This window comes from Lissotriton helveticus, chromosome 6, assembly GCF_964261635.1.
Source record: "Lissotriton helveticus chromosome 6, aLisHel1.1, whole genome shotgun sequence".
In the NCBI taxonomy this organism is placed as follows: Eukaryota; Metazoa; Chordata; class Amphibia; order Caudata; family Salamandridae; genus Lissotriton; species Lissotriton helveticus.
The window spans coordinates 1,787,254,526-1,787,278,212 of record NC_136067.1 but is presented as its reverse complement, the minus strand read 5'-3'; the positions used below and the strand labels follow the sequence as shown (position 1 = coordinate 1,787,278,212).

Sequence of the window (23,687 nt, the reverse complement as noted above, 5' to 3'; positions counted from 1 at the left end):
CTGTAACTAGAAGAAACCAGTCCTATACTCCTCAAGAGAGATGTGATTAAAGAATGCTACAAAGCCGCACTCCCACCTACTGCACTGAAACGGCATCAGTAAAAAGGGTATTTTTTATGTTGCTAATCACATAGGTAAGTCTGCCTTCAGAAGAGTAGACGTTTGAGCTTGTGTGTAACATAACAAGAAAAGCACAAAGCTGTTAAAACAAACCTATTCTCCACTGGACACGTTTTACGAAGCTAATACTGTTAGTTACCTTGGATTTGTTTCTGTGTAAACAAGCTTTGTATAATTTCCCTCTGTGAAGTCACACAAAAACACCCTACTGCATCGAACATTCTTCTGCTCCGTGTAGAATAAAATATTGTTTGTAGTCCACTCTGTAAAGATAATTAGAAGCAGCATTAATGTGCGATGTAAACAAAATACAAACATTATTTAAATTACCGACAATTATATATATCTTCTGCCCCTGTATTAATTGTGCATAGATTCAGATAAAATGGGACCTTTAATTAAACAGATATCACATTAGTAAACTTATGAGAGCCATTGAAACAGGTACTGGCAATGTTATACGTTTTAGACATGTTCTGGTTTTTCATAAATATAATGTTTTTGCAAATCTTTAACCCCTTGGGCGCAGCCGCGATTCTGCGCCTGTGCGGCCTTTTTAAGAGTGGGCGGGATCATGACGGCCCCCAGCCGTCATCAGCACACGCCCACCGTGATGCATGACGGACGGGGGCCGTCATCAGCATAGAAGGGATTAAATTAATGCCAAAGTCTTGCAGGGTCAAGTGGGTTGAACTCTTGAGTTTATTTATTTATTTTGGCTCAAGCATCATACAAGAACTTAGTTGTGGTACACTGTAAACTGGATAAGATGAAATACATGAACAGGAAAATTGATTGAGGTTTTGAACAAATAAGACACTAACACACTATCAGAAAGAAAACAACATTAGTAGAGTTATGCATAGTGTAGTAACATAGTGCTTGTTAGAAATTGGGTTACCGGTTGACTGGGATATGAGCCCCTATCATGCAGCAACCACAATTCTAGCCAGGGTAAGGTACAAGCAAACCCAAAATTAACCAGTGCTCAACCCCTTGGTAGCTTCATGTAGGCAGTCCTCCGCGACAAGCTGGCAGTGGCTAGAGCAGGTTTTTGGTGCAAGCGGTATGGTTCCGGTGCGAACATCGTGAATAGCCCAAAAGCTTAAATTAAAAGCCTGTTCAGCAACACCAGGGGTCTAGGACCTGAGAGGTACCACTGTGTGGTCAGGAACTTGCTAAAGATGGGTCCAGGAGTTGCAGGGGAGTGACAGTCCCTTCAGCACCACAGCAGTCCTTCTGCCTGGCAAAGTATCCATAGGTTCAGAAGTGTACTGAAGAGGTGGTACCTGAGGTCCTTCTTTTATAAACTAATGCCCTGGGACTAGAAGATGGGAGAAGCTTTTAGACAGTGTCTTTGAAGTGGATGGAATGAAATGCAAAGTTTTGGGGAAAATAGCAGAACATCATGAAATCAATAAAAAAATCAGGCAACATATGAAGAGACTTATAACCAAAAATATAGCTAAACGAAAAGTGACTATTCAGTGGAGACAGAGAATATAGCATAGGTCAGATTGCCCATAATTTAATTATACTTAACCAATTTTAAAACGGCCTCATATTAGACTTAGTCCCCTTATAATTTTCGATCACTCTGATTTTTTCCATCTAGTTATAGGAGCCCAGATATTCTGTCCCAGCAGCTTCGCTTTCTTCCCCCTCCTTTCATAAATCGCCCTCTCCAGTGTATTTATAAAGAGTAGCCAAGCCAACCATTGCTGAAAGGTCGGGGGGAGAGGATCTAACCATGCAGAAGCAATATTGATCCTCAGAACTGCCATAGCGATAAAGAGGAATTGACCAGCTGTCTCACTTGATCTCGTGCTACTAAGTCCTAACAGGATTAGTTCAGGGGTTAGTGTGATTTTTATCCCAAGTGAGTGATCTATGAATTCGCAAATGGGTTCCAGTAAACCTTGCAGACGAGGGCAAGATGCAAACATATGCACTAAACCCGCTTAATTCCCCTCGCATCTAGGTCACAGGGTCCCCGATAGCCTGCCCCATTGTGCTATCTTAGCCGGAGTATGATACAAAGAAAAGGCAGTTCTATAATGTTGCGCCTGAAACCCGGCAGAGCACAGAACCGTCTGGGCCAGTTCTAGAGATTTTACAAGTGCATCTGGAGCAGCCCCTACGCGTTCAGCCCATTTAGTCCCATGTTTGTTTAAATCATCCTGTTTTAAGCTAGTCAGTTCTGCATATATTAGCTTAATAGACCCCTTAGCACAGTGTTGCATAATATCAATGATTGCATTAGTATTAAATCCGCTAGCCCACCCGATTTTTTTACCGAAGAAACTACGCAGTTGCAAATATTTTTTTTAAAAATCCCCCTTTCCAACCTAAACTCCATCTGAATATCTCTAAATTGATGGAACCCGTGGTTCCCAATTAGGTCCCCAGCCTTATGGACCCCCTTTATAGCCCATCCCGCTATTGTCTCATCTGAGAAAATTTCCGGAAGGTTGGGATTTTTACAGAGCATGGTGTAATAACTCAGTCTCCCCAGGCCAATCTTCTTCTTTAGGGCCCCCCCATATCTTAAAAGCCGAAAGCAAGGTCTTAAATCTCGTTCTTTTGTAATAGCTGGGTTCTGTAAATTTCCAGAAGCAGTTCTCGGCATGTTCGCCCAATAGTAATTTGTAGACGTCTGGGAGCTTGTTTTCCCCCTCCATATCCATAGGACATGACCCCCACTAGGATCCCCATGTATTGCAAAGCCGCTACCCAGTAATAACTACGAAAATCAGGAATTGAAAAAAAAACCTTTTCCCGTGACAAAGACATAAACCGTAGAGCCCTCCTAGTTTTCCCATGTGCCCAGATGAATCGATTAACTAAACCCTCCAAAATAATAAACCAAGATTTTTGAAATTCCAAAGGGATAGTCCTAAACAAATACAGAATCTTAGGTAAAAACAACATCTTAATGACATTACACTGTCCCACCAAAGAGAGATGTAGATTATTTAACCTCTCAAAATCAAGCCTTGCTTTCCTGATAACCGGTTCGATATTTCTTGCCACCAACTTTTCTAAATCAGACGTAACCCTTATGCCTAAATATATTGCAGATTCTACGACCCGGGGGTCTTCATAGATGGCAAACTGATTCGTTACTATTTGAGTTTTAGATCTATTAAGTGCATATCCACTATATATACCAAACTCTAATGCAATAGACTCGACCACTGCCAATGCCGAACGTGGGTCTGAGGTGATGATAGCCACATCGTCGGCATAGGCAAGGATTTTAAATTCGACCCCCTGGCTTACTACTGGGCAAATTTCCATATTGGACTCAAATATACTTATTAGGGGGTCCATATAAACAGCAAATAGTAGTGGTGAAGACGGGCACCCCTGTCGTGTCCCTCTCTGTATATCAAAAGGGAGAGTGTAGTTCCCGTTTAACCTTAAGCGATCAGTAGGTGCCACATATAGCATTTGGATGGACTTGATGAACCCTTCCCCCAGCCCAAACCATCTCATTGATTCCCAGAGGAAATTCCAGGAGCCCCTATCGAATGCCTTCTCAGCATCTAAAAACATAGCAGCCATAGGGTCTCCTGAGATCTCCATTGCATCAAAGAGAGTGATCACCCGACGCACATGTTGTGCGGTCACACGGCCCATTATAAAGCCGTGTTGACAGTGGTGAACAGTTCTTTTTAAAATCCTATTTAAACGTGTTGCCAAAGTTTTCACATCGCTATTCAACAAACGGACGGTATGAGCCCGGCTCTCTGGCTGGTTTGCCTTTCTTCAGAAAAACCACAACGTCTGCTCCCGCCCAAGATTCAGGGACCGGACCACACTCTTGGGCTAGCAGCATAACATCTATAAGGTCTGGGCCGATAGCGTCTTTGAAGATCTTGTAAAACTCCAGCGGAATCTGGTCCGGACCGAATGCCTTACCAGAGGGGAGAGCCCCCAGAGCATCCCATATTTACTCATGAGAGAACACCTTCTCCAGTTCTTCCCCAGGCCCGGACTGGCCGTTGCGGGCACCGGGCAATCCCCCGGTGCGCCGCATGGGCGGGGGCCGGTTTTGTTACAGGGCTGTGGCCCTGTAACAAAATCGGCCGAAAACCAGCCCTGGCAAAGAGCGCGGTCGCACCCCAACACCCGGGGGGGGGGAGGAAGGGGGGGAGGGGTTAGGGGGCGGCCGAGCACTTTGCCAGAGCCGGTTTTCGTTCCCAGTCTGGCCCTGTTCTTCCCTGTCTGAGGGGTCTACCCTCTGCACAGGCACCCTATCCAAAAATATACGAACATCCTTAGCTGCCACTAGTGGTCCTCTGCTATATAAACACTGATAAAATAGCCGAAGGTTTCTCGAATACCCGACATATCCGTTATTAAATTTTTGTTGGCGTCATATATTTCGAGAATCTCCCCGGGTGCCGTTTTTTGCCTAACCCTTACAGCCGCTCGTTGAATTCATAGCAATGTTCTTTTTTAGACAAATATATCTCTGCTGCCTTCTCGGCAATATGCTCTCCCACCTCAGCCTTCTTCATAGTCAGCTGTGATAATATTCCGTCTGTCTCTCCTCCAACACAAAGAGTACTGGCTAGAGCTTCTTCGAGTTTATTAGCTTTTCCTGAACTAAAAGTGCCCGCAGTTGTTCCTTCTTTTGACGACGTAAGCTATAGCTTATTGTCTCTCCTCTCACCCTCGCTTTGAAAGCAGCCCAAGCTATTCCACTACTGGTGCTCCCCCGATTAAAATTCCAAAATTCCTTAATCCACCCTTTCATAAATACAATATAATCTGGGTTGTATGGCAACCTCCGCTCAAAATACCATGCCACATTTTTTTTATATGCTTTTAGAATTAACAGTCAGAATTAGCGGGTTGTGGTCCGATAGAACACGACGTTGCCTCTCTATACTAGAATTAGTTATGAGTTGTTTTGAAATAAAAAAATAATCCAGCCGGGAAACCACCTTATGCGGGGCTGAAAAAAAAGTGCTGCCTGGCTCAGATGGTTTCAGATGTGCCCATACATCAGTCAGGCCATTGTTGCACACTAGGTTAGTAAGGGCATAACCAACCTTTCTTTTTTTCCCTAAGTACGTACTTCCTGGCATACCCCATCGTATGCCCAAACCATTAATATAAAAATACCCGCAGATAATGATCAGGGAGGGCCATATAGCCAGACTAAGATCTAAGGTTTCTAGGAGCTCCGGATCATCGCATGTTGAGCCATATAGCGAGCAAAGTGTAAATTTAAAATTACTGAGCAGACATTCAATCACTACCCACCGACCCCATTGGTCTACGGACTTTCTGAGCACCCTAACGTCAGTCCTCCGTGTAAGAAATGCTACCCCTCGATTTCAAGAGCCCTGTGTGGTATATGCCACCAGTTTGAACCCGAGCTGTTCCATTGTACGAACTCTACTGCCCTCTATGTGGGTCTCCTGGACACAAAGAAAATCTACCCGTAGAGATTTCAGCCAGGTTGCTACTTTATTTCTCTCGATCTGATCATTAAGCCCAAATAATCACTGACAAGATTCATAGACTCATGTCTTAAGATTTCTCAGCTCTATACAGTGACTCCTTCTTACAATTAGTCTCTTGCATCAAGCCTTTCCCTTCCTACTCATTAATCGAGCCTCCTTAAGTAGCCTAGCCAATGAGTTTTGTATCCAGTTCTGCTGCCCCTTCGTTAACCTCGCATGATGGACGCGCTTACCTGGGGCTCTTGCCTTGCCCTCTCTGCCGTGAGGGAAACAGCTAATCCTGTGCTTGCTCCAGCACTGAGGAAACTACCGGACAGCGAGGCAGCCTAACGAGACTCCCTGACACCGTGAGGGGAATGGCTCCTGGCACTACAACCCCTAGAAGCCCCTGCGAGGCGCACTACCGCGACGACCGGCACATCAAAAGCGCTCCCGCCCCACGCAATGCGGGACGCGCGCTGACGCCGCCCGGGAGAAGCCCGGGACAAGGGCGGGCCGTCTGTGGCCGTCAGGGGCCAGAGGAGGCCGGGTCGGGCCACCCCCATTAAATCTGGCCTACGAATCCATAAGGTACTGTACTGATATGGCCACTGGTAGAGGGGCAGTTTAATGGTCCTTTGTCCGCACCTGTGGGGTGAGGCTGTTCTCCACCTCTCCACCTGACGCAGGAACTACTGTTCTGTTTGCTTCCATCTTCTCACCTCCTTGCATATTTGTTGCTTCATCTTTGGTTATCATGGGGAAAACGAAGACCTTGGAAGGCGGGGGGTCCTTGGCTACTAAAAAAGGGAATAAAGCTAAAAATGTGCCCCACTCAGCCATGAATTGTGTGTTGTCGAGAATAGAGGAACTAGTAAATGACTGCGAAGCAGCCTTAAGTAGCGATAGTCTCACAACTGATAATAGTCCACAGCTGGAAACTGTTGAGACTTCTCCACCGGCCCAAGGGATATCCATCCCCTCCATGTTTGTCAAACGAAAACCTGGCCAGCGCAAAGTGACAACGAGGAAGTCTTCCATTGTCACGTTGGAGGAAGGCTCTGATCGTTCCCCCGCCACCGATAAGACTCTAGTCGAGGAATCTACAGGGGGTTTAGAAGAGGGCCTTGTTCTGTCCCCCATGGTAACCATCTCAAATAGGTTTGCACCATTGAATTTGGAACTTGATGAGGCTGTTACATCTGTATCGGGTGACCATGTTCTGTCAAAAACCCTCTCAGTAGAGACCCAGGCGGGCTGTAATTCGTGCAGGCTTTCTATGCCTGCTTTACTGTAAAAAATTACCAAGCTGGAAAAGTTAGTAGAATCCCTGGGAAACAAGGTGGAGGGCCTACTGAAGGGGTGTATTATTACATCTTCTGTCAACATTGAACCCCCCCCAGCGAGGGATAAGTAATACAGCTCACCAAGGGCGGGCAAGTAATACAGCTAAAAAGACTAGCACTTTTCTATCCAGGGGTACTCTCCCTAAACCCCCTCCTTTCCCAGGCCATCTCTCACTGGGCCCTGTAGAGTCAAAGACTACACTTCCTTCTGGCAGATCATACTCTGACTCCGTAAGGTCTAGGGCACCGCTTAGGCACCTCCAGGAACAGGCCCCATCCTTGGCTAGGAACTGCCCTCTGGTCCCCCCTAACAGAGTTCCAAGTGGGTCACCTTTAGTTTCCGATCCTCAAAGTGGCTCACCCCATCGCTATAATATCAGGGCCACCATATATATGACCCAGGTTCCAAGACTGAACACAGCGGGGGGTTACGAAAGCAGTGAGTCCATCCACAATAAGGCGATACACTGGCTGAGGTACACAAGGGGCTGCAGATCCATCATAAGGGAGGATATGGCCAAAGTGAGGAGGGTTTCAATGGCGAACTCTGCTACAGACGGTATTGAGATCAAGTTTTTCTATCCCACGCTGGCAGAGAACCTAGAAGCCCTCGAGTTTAGAATATCCCCCCCCCCCTCGATCGCTCATCCATCCAGATTTGTCGGTTCCCATCTTGGCCAATGGTTCGGGAGGGGGATGGTTCCGATTTGTCCCAAGTCGACTGACTAGAGGGGGGGTGTCCAAAAGATTGTCTTTCTGCTCCCCCCTGCCACCCCCTGGGAGGAGAAGGCGTGTGCATAACCGCATTAGAGCAAGGTGGTGCAACACTCAATGACATTAGTGAGCCTGTAACCACCAATTTGGATACACCCAGGTTGGGAGAGCTGAGCCCGGTAGCCCATAGCACTACCATCAAGAAGGTAATCAGGCTACTCTCCTGGAACATAGCTGGGCTCCAAAAGAACCTAGCCCTTCCTGAATGGAACGATCTCATCAGCAAATACGACATCTGCTTGTTCCAGGAGACATGGAGCCTGGTTCCTCTGTATATGCCGGGGTATACCTCATATTATATCCCTGCAATCGGTTCGCGCAGAGGGCGGCCCTCTGGAGGGCTTTTGATCTGGGTTGGCATTGTACTCAACTGGTCGATATCCAATTGCAATACCCCCTCTCATGATATTCTACACCTATCTATTGGGAGGGCTAAAGATACTGCCCACCTGGAGATATTTAACATCTACGTTAGAGGGTCTTCAGGTGCCGAAGGGATAGCCACTCTATCAGCCCTTAATTTAGAGCTGTCAGCCATCTCTAAAAAGGCAGGGATTATCGTTGCAGGTGACTTTAACTGCACCTTCGAGCCCTTGAGCACTGAAGACATCTTGGGCACTAGGGATGAGGACTCTAAATGGGCTATACCAACATTAAACTTATCCCCTATAAAGAAATGGTCCCAAAGAGCTATACAAATTAACGCCTTAGCCCTACAACATAACTTAAGAGCAGCAAATGGCAGGACCCGCTCGGACCCTAGTGGACAGGATCAACTCCCCCTCATGCATTGATTATATTTTGCTAGACGTGTCTCTTTGGGCTGACCTCATTGATATGGAGGTCATCCCAAGTCTTAAAAGTGATCATAATCTCCTATCCATGCAAATCTCCCGAGACATAGTTACCCTATCTATTAACATGGGTATTACACCTTTGCAGTCTACTAGGGAGGTTCTGCCACCTAACTGCAATCGGCGACTAAAGTGCCATATAGTCGCTAAACAGGACCAGACCGTGGAAAGTATTAAGGATCTAGTGGAATTGAAAATCCAAGAGTTTGAACATCTACCCAGTCCCACCCCACTGGCCCCGCAGGATTCAAAATTTATCGAAATATATCAGGAGACTACCGACAAGATAGGGGAGTTTTTCCGTACAAAGGACAGTGGGGGCCGCAAATCACATTCTCTGCAAGCAACGAACCTGTGGTACACTGCCCTTTGTCGGAAAAAGAGACAGGAGCTATCTTAGGCCCTTAGAGCCAAGGATCAGTTAAAAATAACCTTGGCGAGAAAGGCTTACTATAGGACCATAGATAAAGCCAAGCGGGCGTGGGATGAAGCGCATTGGCAGGAGCTCAAATCTGCCGCCCAGCTGAAGGACTCCTCTCTATTCTGAGAGCTCATTAATGTCAGCACTAGAAAGGGAGATGCCCCAATCCCAAACCATATTACAGGTAGCCAATGGTTTGAGCATTTTCAAGGCCTGTATTCGGGAGAGGAGGGGAACTTGACAACAGAGCAAGGGCGATGGCTGGCCCCGGTTGGGATCCCCAACGAGGGGGACGCCTTCGAACTCAAGGAGATTCAATCTACCAATGCAAGTATTGCGCCTGGCAAGGCGGCAGGTCCCGATGGCCTCCCAGGCGACTTACTACGCCATGATGGCGAGCTTTGGGCCCGCTTTGTTCTCCGGGTCCTGAATTGCATTGCGGGCAGCTACCCTTTTCCAGATTCGTGGAGGGGTGACGAGGTGGTGACGATCTACAAGAAGGGGGATAGAGAGGACCCTGCCAACTACATGCCGATTAGCCTAATCGACGTAGTGCAGAAAGTGGTTGGCAGGGTCCTCCTTACGCGATTGAGTTCCTGGATAGACGAAGACGAGATTTTGTCCCATTTTCAGGCAGGATTTAGACAGGGAGTGGGCAAGATGGACCAGGTCTTTAGATTTTTTATGATATATTGGAAATCGGTATCGATCGAAAATGGCAGCCTTTATTTTGCATTTATCGATCTTAGAACAGCCTTTGACCTGGTCCCCCGTGCCGAGCTTTGGCGGGTCCTGTCGGAGCTGGGTTTCCCACCCCTGATCCTGGTCTTGATTGTGCGTCTGCACGAGGAGAATTAAGCTAGAGTAAGGTGGGGCCGACAGGGCCATTTGACGGAGAGAGTTAGGGTTGAGAGAGGGGTACGCCAGGGCTGCGTCCTGGCCCCAACCCTGTTTTCCCTGTTTGTTAACGGGGTCGTGGACTACTTAAGGGAGGATCCTGCCGATGCACCAACTGTGGCAGGGGAAAAAACACCTACGCTGCTTTTTGCAGACGACACCCTCCTGATCTCTAAAAGCCCGATGGGCAAACAAAAACTGCTGTATCGGTTCAGTCAGTTCTGAAAGACCAGAGGCCTATGTATAAACACAACTAAAACTAAGCTAATGGCTTTGGCCCCATCGAAGCGCTTTAGAAACACCATCCAGTTGAATGACTCCCCTTTAGAATCAGTGGAGGCTTTTGACTAATTGGGTGTACGGGTCAACAACTTGATGAAATGGAATTCTTACTTGTCAAAGATGCTACTCAATCATAAGCGTGTGTCGGGGGCAATAGCAAGGCATCAGCGCCTCTCCCACAGTCGACCCGTTGCCCCTGCCATCAAGGTATATGAGGGGAAAGCCCTGTCCTCATCTCTGTATGGGGCAGAATTGTGGGGGTTCGAGAACATCGCAGAGCTAGCAAAATCAGAAAACAAATTCTATAGGGACCTGATCTCACTCCCCCCATAGACACCTCTGGTCCCTCTCCGCCTCGATTTTGGTAGACACTCAATTAGAGACATAGCAAGGCTGCGCCCTCTCCTATTCTGGGTTCGTCTCAGAAGGACCCCCGAATTATGTAACTATGCTTCTGGCTTGACCGAATTGCTTCGCATAGACACAGGCCGCAAGATACCCTGAGTCTCAAATTTGAAGTATTTAATGGGGGACATTGGGCTAGCGGATGCCTGGGAAAGCCAGTCTCCGCCACCCAAGCAAGTAGTTAAGAAGGCCTATTGGGAGTGGGTGTCTAACGAAGTAACACGAACTCTGAAGCATGGTTCCCTGACGGAGAAGTTCCTAGACTCCAAGCCCATTCCCAAATTGGAACCCTTCCTAGACTTCATTGAATTCTCCAGAGATAGGGCATTGTATTTGAAGTTTAGGCTTAGCACACTACCTCTGACTGCTTTCATTGCGGGGTGGAAACCCCTGGGAGAGAGGGCAGAAGGTTACCCTGGTTGCGCTTCCCCCTCAGAATCTATCCCCCACTTTCTCTTCGCCTGTCCAGCATATGGCCAGGCGAGACGGAGATGGTTGAAACCCGTGTGCTCCAACTTAGGGACTAAGCATCATAGAGAGGCATTGATCATTCTTACATGAGACACCTCTGTGCTCAGTGTAGTATGCGGGACAGCTAAATACCTAGGATGCGCTTGGCTAGTTAGATCCAAGCTCCTATAGGCGCATTAGTTGCAGATTATGGAGCCCCTGCAATGCCCTCTGCTTTGTTATGGTCTTCAGTGAGTGATAATTGTTTAAAATTTGTGTTTTTAAGTATTTTTAACTGTTATTATAACACATTGCTTTTTAATATTCTATTTTTGTACTGTATGTATGACAATGCGACATCGTTTTTTCTATCAATGGGAAAAAAGGGAATGTATCTGTTTTTAACTTGATGTATGAACTGTACACTTTTATGATACACTCTATCGAATAAAGTCATACAACAACAAGAATAACTTATACTGTGTTGATCCCACACCAACCCCCTCCAAAAAAAACAGAAAACGGCCTCCCACCCCCAACCCCCACCCCCCCTTACCTCCCTTACAGGCAATTAGGTCAGACATGACCTAAATATGACCGAGATTACTTCATCTCAGGCAGCGCTGGCCTCCTCCCCCCCAGGTGACCCTGAAAATAAAAATGCTACACTTACTTCAAAACCCCAATGAAAACATCATAACATCAGTCTAACAAGTGATTACAGACCCCGACCCCATCCCCCCAGCTTTAGTAAGGAAGTGATTTCAATGGTAATCAAACAAAATATTTCTTACCATCACTTCTCTTTCTCCCCAAGCCCTATCATCCATACACTTAGATGATTACTAACTAATTGATTACTAACAGAATTACCCATATATTAATCATTTTTGGGACAGACTTTTTTTATCTAGACAAAAACATCAATCCTTACCTGTGGGACCCTTTTCACTTTCAACTGCATTCACCAAAGCCCTCATACCTCGAAATTCGGTTAATTCTGTGAGAAACACTTGCGCTTTAATCTCCGAGAAAAACATTCTGACCCTCTCCTTGTAGATAACCTTAAGTCGTGAAGGAAATAACAAAAAGGCTTCGCAGCCCAACCCCTGAAATGGGGTGATCAGCTGGCGAGCCTCCATCTCCGCTCGACCGTTGTGTGGCAAAAGTCCGGCCGAGCGAAGAAGGTATGCCCCTCTACTGTTCTTTTTGAGTCAGGTCTGGCACGATCTATAATTGCCTGCCTAAGCAGGAAGTTGCCAATAAAGATCAGTATAGCTCTAGGTCGTTCTCCCTGATGTTTGGTCTGATTCTTCCTGAACATCGGGAAGCGATGCGCCCGCTGCACTTCCATCTCCCAGTTCCAGTGGGCCAAATCTGGGAATGCACCCTTCAAGAGTTTCACAACGAAGGCCAGAATATTCTCCCCCTCCACATTTTCCTAAAGGCCTAGCAACCGGACATTGTTTCAGTGCTGCCTGTTCTCAAAATCCTCGAGTTTCCAGTCCACATCCCGTGCTTGTTTTTCCTGAGCAGCTTTAAATATATGAAATTTCTCTACCTCCCCCTCTACTGCAACAGTTTGTGCTTCTACATCAGTTATCCACTCCGACATGTCAGAGCATAACTTATTTGTTTTACGAATTGCCCCTTGAAGTTTCTTAGTAGCTAGTTGCGACCTCTTGCTTTCCTGCCGCGCCTCGCCCTGCATTTGTTTGAGGGTCGTGTACAGTAGCTTCCGAGTAGGGGATGGAGGTGGAGGTGTGCTGCCAGTGTCATTAGTTCCTCCTGTGCCGGCTTCAGGCCCACTGCCAGAGCCGGCTGTCATGGTTGATGCGGAATAGTCCCATTCAAGTCACCTAATGGCTGAATCCGGGGATTGGCCTTTTGTCCTGGTCCGTCGCCTAGCGGTCTTGAGCTGGTTGTGATGCTTCTTCTGCGCAGCCGGGGCCTCTTCCCCTGAGACACTCTCCTGTGATGAATCCTGCACACTGATTTCAGATGTGTCAGAGTCGTCGTTCAGTGAGAAAAACTTCTCTCTGTTGGGGGAAAGCAGGGGGGTGCTCAGCCAAGTAGAGATAGTCCCTTGATTGCTCGGCTCACCAGAGATGGTCATATTTCCAACTTCGATGCCCGGAGGCTCCCTAGTGGGGTGATTTTGCACACGCAAGTGACCTTGGATTGACTATGGGGGGACCCCCAAAACCCCCCGCCTCAGCCACGACCTCTGTATTTATACCTCCTATTGGGGCGTTATTGTGAGAGCCACTTGCGCCCTTGTTTAACACAGCGCCGTTGCCCCCACTACTGTTGTATGTATTTACCAAGCATGCAATTGTGGATTGGCTCTCCCCCTCCAAATTAGGCATTAAATGCAGTCCATCTGCCTCATTTCCCTCCAGTTGTCTCGCTCTATTTCCCCCCGAAACCAGCACATTACTATCTCCTGTCTGAAGTGGCTGTTCATAGGAGAGACTACCAGACCCAGAATGCAGCTGGGTGGTGATGGAAAGAGCAGTGCTTGACATAGTCTGGACCGGGACTCCCACCTGTGGAGCAACCTGTAGAGTTTGTTGGACAGTTTTGGTTCCCGGCGGCGAAGTCAGAACAGGGGCACTAACCGGTAAACTCATACTGCCCCCTGGACTTACTGCTGTAGTGTCTGTAGGGCCTGACATCCCAAACGCCTACATTACTAATGGCTGGCGCAGAGTGCACTCACCAGCATTAGCTGTCCGCAATCTTGTGCTACCAGCCACACCAACATCCAGCATTTTGCTCTCCTCGCCTTTCTTTTTGGCGCCTCCGCGCCGTGTCTGCCCCTGGTTTGTTTCAGTGTCCGAGACCAGTCCGCCCGTGTGCTCTTTCAGGTGTTCATTCTTTTCTTTGGCCCCCCGGCTGCCTTTTTCAGGTCTCTCAGGTCTTTCGGATCTTTAACGTCCTTGGTGTTCTTGTCTTCTTTCGTGCCCCCCTGCTCCTTCAAGATTTTTGCTGCTTTAGGGGCCTTTTTTGTTACAATTCAGCGTCGCAGAGGCAGAGTAATCTGTAGCGCTATCCACGAAGACAGCGGGAGCCGAACACTGTTCCGAAGCCTCCCGTAAATGCTGCAGCAGTAATGCAAATGATCTGTTAACACAGTCCAGCTCCTCGGGCTTTCATTAGAGCCAAAGCCAGCAAACATAGGAGTCAGCGGGGTCAAAACACTCTGAGAGCAAAACCGGTGAAGCATATCTGTTAAATGTAATCCTTCATCTCCAGCAGGGCACCCGTGAGGGAGAGGAAGGTCAGCTCTGCCCTTCCGCGGCGTTAATCAGCTGTCATCTTGCCCATCAGCAGCCTCCCATCCTGCCTGTGATGTCCCATTCAGTCACACCTAAGCTCCTCATTGTGGGCGGCTTTCTAGGAGTAATACACAAAGCCCAGCTGTTGCCCACCTCAGACGTGTATTCACAGACAGGCAGAAGACGCCACTTGACTAAAGTAAGAAAATGCCATCTTTCTAAAAGTGGTATTTTCTGAATTACAATTTAAAATCTGAATTCACTATAAGTTGTGATTTTAGATTGTGATTCTAAAGACACCATACTTGGCTGTCCAATCTCTTCTCAATTGGAAATGACACTTATACAATGTAATAAGGTGATCCCAATATTATCCTATGGGAGAGATGGGCCTTGTAGTGGTGGAAAATGAAATTAAGAGTTTTTCTGGCTGTCCAGTGCCTAACCTAGGGTCAACTTATAGGTATGATAAAGGAAGTTTTGAGCCTGGCAAAAGGTTTATTTTGCCAGGTCGAAATGGCAGATTGAACTGCACACACAGGCTCCTCAAGAACAGGCCTGAGAAATGCTTAAAGGGCTCCTTAAGTGGGTGGCCCACAGTGCTGCCAGCCCACTAGTAGCATTTCATTTACAGGCCCTGGGTACATGAGGTACCACTTTACTAGGGACTTATAAGTAAAATAAATATGCCAATTGGGTACAAGACAGTATTCCCATGTTTAGAGGAGACAGCACATCACTTTAGCACTGGTAGTAGCAGTGGTAAAGTACTCAGATTCCTATAGCCGGCAAAAGCAGATTGAGCAAAGACAAGAGGTCAGAAAGCAAAACGTTAGGGGGAAACCGTGCTAAGGATGCCAGGTCTAACAGTGCTTAATAAATTGTTCTATTGTTCCAAACTTATGAGGTGGCATTTTACTGTAGTTTTGAACACACTGATTGCAGGGCGTGCTTTGATTACTGGGAACAGTCAGTTACTGTGAGCTGGGTATAGAAGGAATAGAGATTGAAATCAATATGCAGCACACAGTGGTTTTGAGTGTGCGTAGAGAATAATTACGTTGGCAAGGTAATAAGAAAAAGAGGAAAGTGGACTACTTTGTCAATTGCTGTAGCGAGTCCTATTTTTATCTCCGAGTCACCCTGCTTAGTGGTAAAATAAAGTAGGAAGTGTGTGCCTTGGCATGTTGACCAAGGCTCTGGTTGCAATACTGAGAACCATGTCCAAATGTGAGAAGGAGTATTGTGGGAGGCCCCAAGGCCATGGTAAAAATGTTGCGGTGCAGTGGTGGTGACAAATGACTCCAAAAGCATAAAAGGGTTCAAGAGAACCTCAAGGATCCTGGCAGAACAGGCACTATTTAGTAAATCAGAAGGAAAGTGGATAGAATTAGGAAGAGTGTTGGATGCAGATGAGGACCAAAAGTAAAGTGCCGCAGTTTTGGAGGAGGGTCATTCAATGTCAGATAGTAGTGAATCAGAGATACATTATTGCAGGTGAGAAGAAAGGGTAGGAAAAGAGAAGATTTGTGGTTTATCGGCATTAAGGAGATTATGTCACCAAGGGAAGTGGCATAAAGGGAGAAAAGGAACTGACATAGGACTGACCCATGAAATAATCCAACTTGTAGAATGGTGGCTGGGGATCTCTTGGAGTCCCATTCAACTGAGGAGTGCATGCTTAAGGTTACATTATTATTGAAATGTCATACATATCTCTATTTTTGTCTTCAAAATGATTTTTTCTAGTGTGAATACATCACTTGCCAAAACAGTCTTAAAAAAGGGGTGTTCCACTCCACTTAATTCACCAGGTACTCTTTCTTCACTGAAGTGCCACGTAAGACTGTGGAAAAATCTTCATGGTGAAACTCATAAGTAATCTCTCTGCAAACAAAAAGATCTTGCCTAATAAATAATAATTGGATTTTGTGCACAATTTTTCGGTTTTTTCATTTTACGAGAAGAAAACCTTTGTAGCATGTACTTGCTGTGAAGTCCATAATCATAAAAAATTACATTTTCTATTATGTGCGCCTCAGAATAGAACAATTTTGCATAGTGGAAAGACTGTAAAAGGTCTACCAAGATATCCTCTTCATACTTAACGTAGTGGGATATTTCACTTTAGAAGGTCTAGTGAGTTGTTGCAAGTCGCAAACCCTCCCGTCGAAATGCCCTAAGCTGGCAACGGTTGCCCTTCCTGAAATGCAACCTTAGTGCACTTGTCCAACCTCGGCTGGGGATGAAGCTTCCTACATAAAAATGAAGATATTTGGTAAACTAATTTTCCAGACAAATCTTAATGGTACAGGAAAACTCCCTAACAAAAATTAGGCGCTACTGAGGATTCTGCTACAAAAACACCTTTTCCTCAGTTTTTGACAAATCTAGGGTTGTCGAAATGCAAATGTTTTTCATTCTTCGACCATTGTAGTTAGTTTCAGAGAACAATGGCAGCCACCTCAAAATAGGCTAACACGAACGACCATCGTGTTCTTTTGTTAACCTACACAAGGAACATAACTATTTACTCCCAACCCTTTCTCTCTTGAATCTTTCATGCCTTCACGTTTCACACCGAGTGGACAGGAGTGTTCGTCAGAGGAAACCGTTGCTAAAGGAAGACTATTCAGACATATTTCTCTTGCCACCTGTTCCATGTGAGCAGCATGTCTATCAAGTGAACTGAAACAAAAGTGCCCTAATGATGCATTATTATATGCCACGACTCTGAATTGTAAATTATTAACAGTTAGTAATATTTCTTCAAAGAGTTCTATCCAACTTCGATCCATTTGTCTCCTTGCACAGCACTGCTAAAAACACACCCCATTTTCTACGCGGAATTGGCAGTAAATGTTTGAAAATGTTGTTAATTCGGGAGTTATGTGAGAACGCATTCGCTGTGCAATGTATGTGTGACAAACAGTGTAACAAGCCCTCTAATTATTTTAGGTTGAAATGAAAGATAAGCACTTTTCCGTCACATTATAAGCGCTCATTCGGCTATCTGACTCTAACTTTACTTTCCCGAAAATGAGAAACAGGTTTGGGAGTAACCACTGATTTTCCAGCCATGTGTTGCTCTACCAGGCCAACAGGAATCTGAATACACAGTTCGGGTGTCTATATATATAACCATGCATTATTTTACACGAGAAATCAGAGAAAACACAAACATTGCATGTTTAAATTGAGGCCACTATTTTGAAGAGGTACTTCTCTTGCCTTGGGAACTTTATTACATTCGATACATCACTGAATTTTAAGATATGAAATAGGTTGGTGTCTTGGTGGCCTGCCACAGTCCAAGAGGATCAATGAAATCGGAGCTCACAGGCTGAACAAGCTTCTCTTTAAATATAAACTTTGAAGTGGTGCTTGTTTCATGTTGAAGCGGGCCGGTGGGTGTGAAACAACTGGAGGAGTGCGCGCACATCCCTGTATTGAGTATACACTGGCTACAGGAGTGAGGTTGAATAGCTGATCCTGCACCCAGCAGGCGCAGATGTTTGGACTATGCATGCAGACAGTGGAGATGCCACGAGGCCCCGCTGGGTGAAGCACCAGTGAAGGGAGTCACAGAGAAGGCGAGGAGAGGAGAGGAATGTGCTAATAGAGTGAGTGATGCAGTTTTCAGCACCTATTTGGGTTTTAACGTAACAGACAAAAAGTAGGGATATGTCTGATGTCCCACAGATCTTGAGAATGACCCGGTGAAACCACAACATAGAGCGAGATAGTGCTCTAGATGGCTGCCTGGCCACAGTGTGGCCAGGCCACAGATTTAAGAGATGCACAAAGGTGCACTGGGATCTATTGTCTGGTGGCAGCGAGCCTGCATGAGGCAGCCTCACTCCTACAGTGAGGCGGCAGACTGAGACCTGCAAGGGACAGAGGCCTTAGACAGGTGAAGGAGACAGGCGCTCTTCAGCAGCAGTCACTGAGTTCTGAGAAAGAGTGAATCCTGAGACAGATGAAGGAGGCACGTGCTCTTTAGCAGCAATCAAAAATTGGGTACTAACTCTACTAAGCACTTGTAACCATCTGTGATCCCTAGACGGAGGGAAGTATACAACCAACGGGCCCACTGTAGGCCTCATATGGCCATGTCAAGGGGGTTTGGTTGGTCTTTGAATAATAGTAAAAACTTAAAATGTAGAGTGCAAAATAAAAGATAAATTAAAATGTCTACCCACTAAAATGATTGCCTTTTCCCAAAAATCATCAAAACTAGCAACAGTCAATCGCTATTTGCATGGGTTACATTGTTGGTCTATCTCTAGCAATAGCAAAATTGGGAGCAAGTGCTTGTTAGTAGGATTAGTTGCGTCTCTACATCTTTGCAGGTAGAAATTTTTGTGTGGTCCTCATTTTTGCTGTATATTATTATTAGAGTTACAAGACAAAGGGGTTCATCCCAGACACGTCACTAGGACCTGGGTAAAGTACGGTTCAGGAAAAAATGGCCCCAGTGGATACAAGTTTGAGAAAAGAAATATATACGTCAACAACACCTGTTAAAGCAATTAAAAGCAATATTATTCATATTGACCACATTTTAATCATGCGGAACATGGAATCTCACGTTCACATACGTAACATTTGTTAAATACAATTATAAAAAGGTGCCCCAACAGGGCGGGAGGAGTTAAGTGCAGAAATGTGCAGATGTGAGGGTAAGTGAGAGAAGGAGGGCAGTGAACAATATATACATCTAAATCATGAGAAAAGCCAATCCAGCCTTATCCAAGGCTTAACCTATTTACAGCAATATAAAACACATGGGGGGTGGGGGGGGGGGGGGGGGACACGGTGAATCTATCACTGTTGTCCACAAAGTTAAACACAAAAACGTTTGTAAAGAAGAGAATCCATGTTCCACATGAATAAAATGTGGTCAATATAAATAATATAGTTTATATTTCTTTTCTCCTGTACCGTATATTATTATTATTAAGTCTTTATTTTAATTTTAAATCATTTTAGCTGAAAACAACCACCTTATAGATTTTCCAATTGATACATCGTTTTTAGAATGGAAGTTGGTATGGCCCATAAGGGCCCTAAAAGGGGAAAGAAGTGAACCAGGAAACAGTGAGTAATACAGTCACAAAACATCCATTCATTCAGACTAGATAATATCTCGTATTCACAAAAATATCCCTCCATCCATCAAGAAGAGAAACACCAGATGTCCCAAATGCCCGATAACAGCTATTCAAGATTCTTGACAGTAAAATATGGAAATCATTGTGGTCCAGAACCAACACACTTTATCCCATCTATAAAAGCCCCAAGGGTCTCTTCGTGTGAAGACAAACCCATTGCATTACGCCTTGCAAGGAGACAGCAAGTCAAGATCCTTCTTTAAGGCCAACTTGACTGCAATTCATTGTCAGTATTTGAAGCTGAAGGTGAGAGAAGAAGCAAACATCCCTACAGCATACTTCCTTTCATCTCATCACTTTCATAAGATCCCGTGCCTTCTGATTTGATTTTGGGAACAGAATTATAGTTTCTCCTGCCAATTCTTTATAGTTATGCCATCTTGTGGGAGCCGTGTAACAGGATATCATAGTGCCTCCAGACTCCAACATGGTGTAAATCACATCTTCCATCTCACTCTCCAGTTTAGAAGCTTGGGTCTCCACAGGGACACCTCAGACTCTTAAGCTGGGCACCTCTGTACAAACTGTGGAGGACTTTCACCCTGTACAAGTAAAATGTTTGCAACCACAGGATGTTTAAATTCCCTTCATGCCCTCAGGGAGGAGTTTGATCTTAACTATGTCCGACGGTACTATTAAGCTTATTCACCTCAAGTGCTTGCTCAAAGCCCATCATTCTTGTGAGCCCCTCTATTTTTTAATTCACTGAATGCAACGCAATAGAGATGTTGACAAGTTGCTATGTAAAGCAGTGACTGAGGTACACTCGATTTTCTCTAACTGTAAGTACTACACTCTCTCAAATCAAACCCACCATGAGTGGTTCTCTTTAGCTTTTTTGTGAGAAAAATCCCTATGCTTTAAAGAATTCTTAATTGGCATCCTTCTTTTTTCTTCTTTTGGCTCTCTGGCATGGTCTCAGCAAGATGCTCCACTCAAAAATGTTTGCCTCGTCTTCTAACATGGTTCTAGGCCACAAGTCTGAATGTTAAATATTTCAAGCAATAATCACGGAATATCAACATCATGCAAAGCCTCATGCAAACAATGCCCTTAAGGGTTCAAGGAGACCAAATCATCCCACTCCATTATCCTTGTGCCTCTGCAGATCCTCTAGCATAAACAAGGCCAATGTGGTTAACAAAATGTAAACCTTCCCAGATCCTTCTCTGCTACACCCTGCCACCGAGCCGGGTAGTCCACTCCGCGGTGCAGGTTTGCATATAAGAACTCGTTCTTGTCCATCCTCGCTCATGCCTCAAAGTTTCCATCACACCTCGATATGGTACTCTTGTAGGGGACTCACCTAAGTGAGACAGCACAGGCACCTCTTTGACAGGTCTGCGGGGGGGGGGGAGAGAGCACTGCAATGTGTGTCCTTGGGGCCTTAATCATTCTATAATTGCACCTATGGAGCAGCGCCTCTCCTCTGAGCTTCCCCCATCTTTTTTGGTCCTCCTTGCCCCTCACAATAGCAAGATCAGCAAAGTAAGAGAAGTTCTGCTAGGGGCTCCAGGAAAAATCATAGCCAGTGGCAAGATCTACCTATTGAGTCTTTATTTTAACTCTATATTTTTGAACACTTTATTTTCATGTTACAGATTTGATTTCGAAGCCTGTACCATCGGCTAAGGGATTGACAATAGCGCCAATTATGCATTACCATGTGGCAACTCAAAACTTGAACAGTCGGGTGAGGTTTAAAAAGTTCTCTAGGACATGTAGTTGTGTATGTTGAAGTCGAAAGCAATTCCAATTTTTAGGGCTATGAACTTCAGTGATTTAGCACATTTGTTGGGACTCTACAGGTACAAGAGCATATTAGGATTAATCTGTACTGGGAAGGAAATGTGAGCTCCGTATTATTGAGAATATTAAAGACTATCAGCTCTATGGTGTGATCTTCCATGTGTTATTTGTCAACTACTGGAGAAAAAGACAGCTTGTGCAAGCTGTATGGTAGAGACTGCCAGAACAGTGGAAATGCTAACATTTTGGACAGAAAGAATAACATGCAATCAAAGCAATAAGGCAGATACTGACTACAAATCTTCTGAGAAAGCAAGTTCTTAAAGGCAGTAATCATTTGCAGGATACATTAAGACGGGTGACATCTCTTCCTATCCTCAGATGGGTTTTACTTTGTGGTTAAAGTCTGTAGTTAGTGATTCCAAAAGATCTAATCGAGGAAGACATGGTGTTTGCTAGGATTTTTTGTAGCATTGAGGAAATATGTTCAAAATCTTTAAGGGCAAAATATATTGAGCTTTGGTTATCTGTAGGCTGTGTATTACTGCTGTTCTCCCACAGCTTGTAGGTAAAGGAATTCCTGAAGAAGCCTTAGGCATCAAAACACCACAAACTGGACAAGTTGCACACTAATTCTACACAAGTACATAACAGAATGGGCAAAACTGTGCTGTAAATTATTTGAAGGTACTATTGTAACAAAACCATTTTTTCACCGAAGCACGTTTCTATCATTCACACGTGACTGATGTATGTACTTAAATGTGTTAGGCCTAAAATGTGATAACACTTACCAAAGCTAAATACATTTGGGATGACATATTCAATATGTTGCAATTTCAGCAGGTTCACAATAATGCATCTAGCTTCTTCACTGTCGCTTACTGTCACGCTAGCAGCGAGGCGTTCTTGATCCGGAGAAATTCGAATACGTTGAATGCGGCCAACAGAAAAATCAAGATCTTCCAAAATGAGCACATTTTCAACAAGTCCTGCGAAAGCAATACGAAATGAAAATACAAAATAACATGATGTAAACAAGTATTAATTTCAAGTGGGAATCTATATTGAAATATAATAGTAGTTACTTCAAAAGTAGTATGTGTTAACCCCTTGCGTGGATGCGTCGGCTAACGGCCGTCGCAAGCACTACCTCGGCAGTGCTGCGCATGTCCGTTGGCTGACGGTCCCCGCCCGTGCATCAGAACGCTCGCACCGCGGCGGAATTGCCACCGTGGTAAACGGGTTAAAGTTTTAATATTTTTTAAGATTTTTATGAAAACAGTAATTCAAGAAATTGGGTTATTAGTTTAGGGGGGTAAGTACCCACCTCAAGTAATAATCACAGTTCTTGTCAGGGTGACCAATTAAAGTCACTAAATAAACCTGAGATTAACCACCTGGCAGCTTTTGCGCAGAGCAGACAGTCTTAACTTATATTCAATGTGTAAAATATTTATGCAATACTAAAACAGTAATAAAGTCAAAATGCATAACAAGAAAAATCCCAAAACAAATTTAGAAAAATATAGTAACATTTTATAAACAAATTTACACTAAAATGACAAAAGTCAAATGGGGGAACTGGAGTTTACAATTATAAAGGTTTAAGTAGAAGTGGTGGCAAGAAGCACTAAGTGACTATGATAGTCAATGGTTGCAGTAAAACATGAACCAGGCGCTATTTGGAGCCAAAACGCGATGGAGTAGGCGTAAGATACACTAGCCAGGTTCATCCTGGTCAAAGATTTTACCTTCTGACTTTAGTCCTTTCAGTTTCAATTCACCACAAGAGTACACTTCTAAAGCCCCCAGGACCTCAAGTCACACACTTAGAGGGACAGGGTGGCAGGCAGAAGTCCCCGATCAACTGGGGATTGTAGGATAAGGCCTTTATAGCTCAACCTTATGGCCCTTGGAGTCCACTTCTCTGTCCTGGGTACAAGAGGGAGTGCAGGTCCAGTCTTCTGGGGTTTTCTCGGGTGTCAGACAGCAGGTACAGTCCTCTTCTGATCTTCCACAAGCCCAGGAGTGTTATGAAGTGGGTGCCTGGAGGTGCCACATTTGTGTTTTTCATGAGCTAGTATATGGGAATGACCACTGAGGGGGCCCTAACCAATGAGTAAATATTCCTGGGGCTGACCCTACCCACTTTGGCATTTTCAACATGGCCAAATCCTTCAACCAAACTAAACTCAGGCTCTGAGGGCTTGGGTGTATTTGGCGCATGTACTATCGTAATCATGGTGTCCTCCCGCATCTTACACTAAATCTATTTTAGCCAGTCCCTGTACCCCCAACAAACTCTGAGACCGACGTCTGGTAAAATCAAAGCTGAGCTTTCAGCAGCCAGATATTGAATACACACAAAGTGTTTTGGCATTCTGTTTCCCTCCTTTGGATTGTGCCCCAAATATTATATGTAAACCAAGCAGGCCTGTCAAGCATGCTGTGATACTGCAATGTCAAAGAGGG

At 45.1% G+C, this 23,687-nt stretch overlaps 1 protein-coding gene across 3 annotated transcripts in view; it reads right to left on the bottom strand.

The window, feature by feature from the left end:
- Nucleotides 1-23,687, bottom strand: part of PREPL (prolyl endopeptidase like) — a 416,901-nt gene that overhangs the window by 207,328 nt on the left and 185,886 nt on the right. For all 3 annotated transcript variants that reach the window (XM_078649676.1, XM_078649675.1, XM_078649677.1), the window contains exons 5-6: nucleotides 22,007-22,204; nucleotides 260-383 (exon numbers count right to left, since the gene is read on the bottom strand). In XM_078649676.1, the coding sequence (XP_078505802.1) occupies nucleotides 260-383; nucleotides 22,007-22,204 (322 nt within the window). The remainder of the gene's footprint in view (nucleotides 1-259; nucleotides 384-22,006; nucleotides 22,205-23,687) is intronic.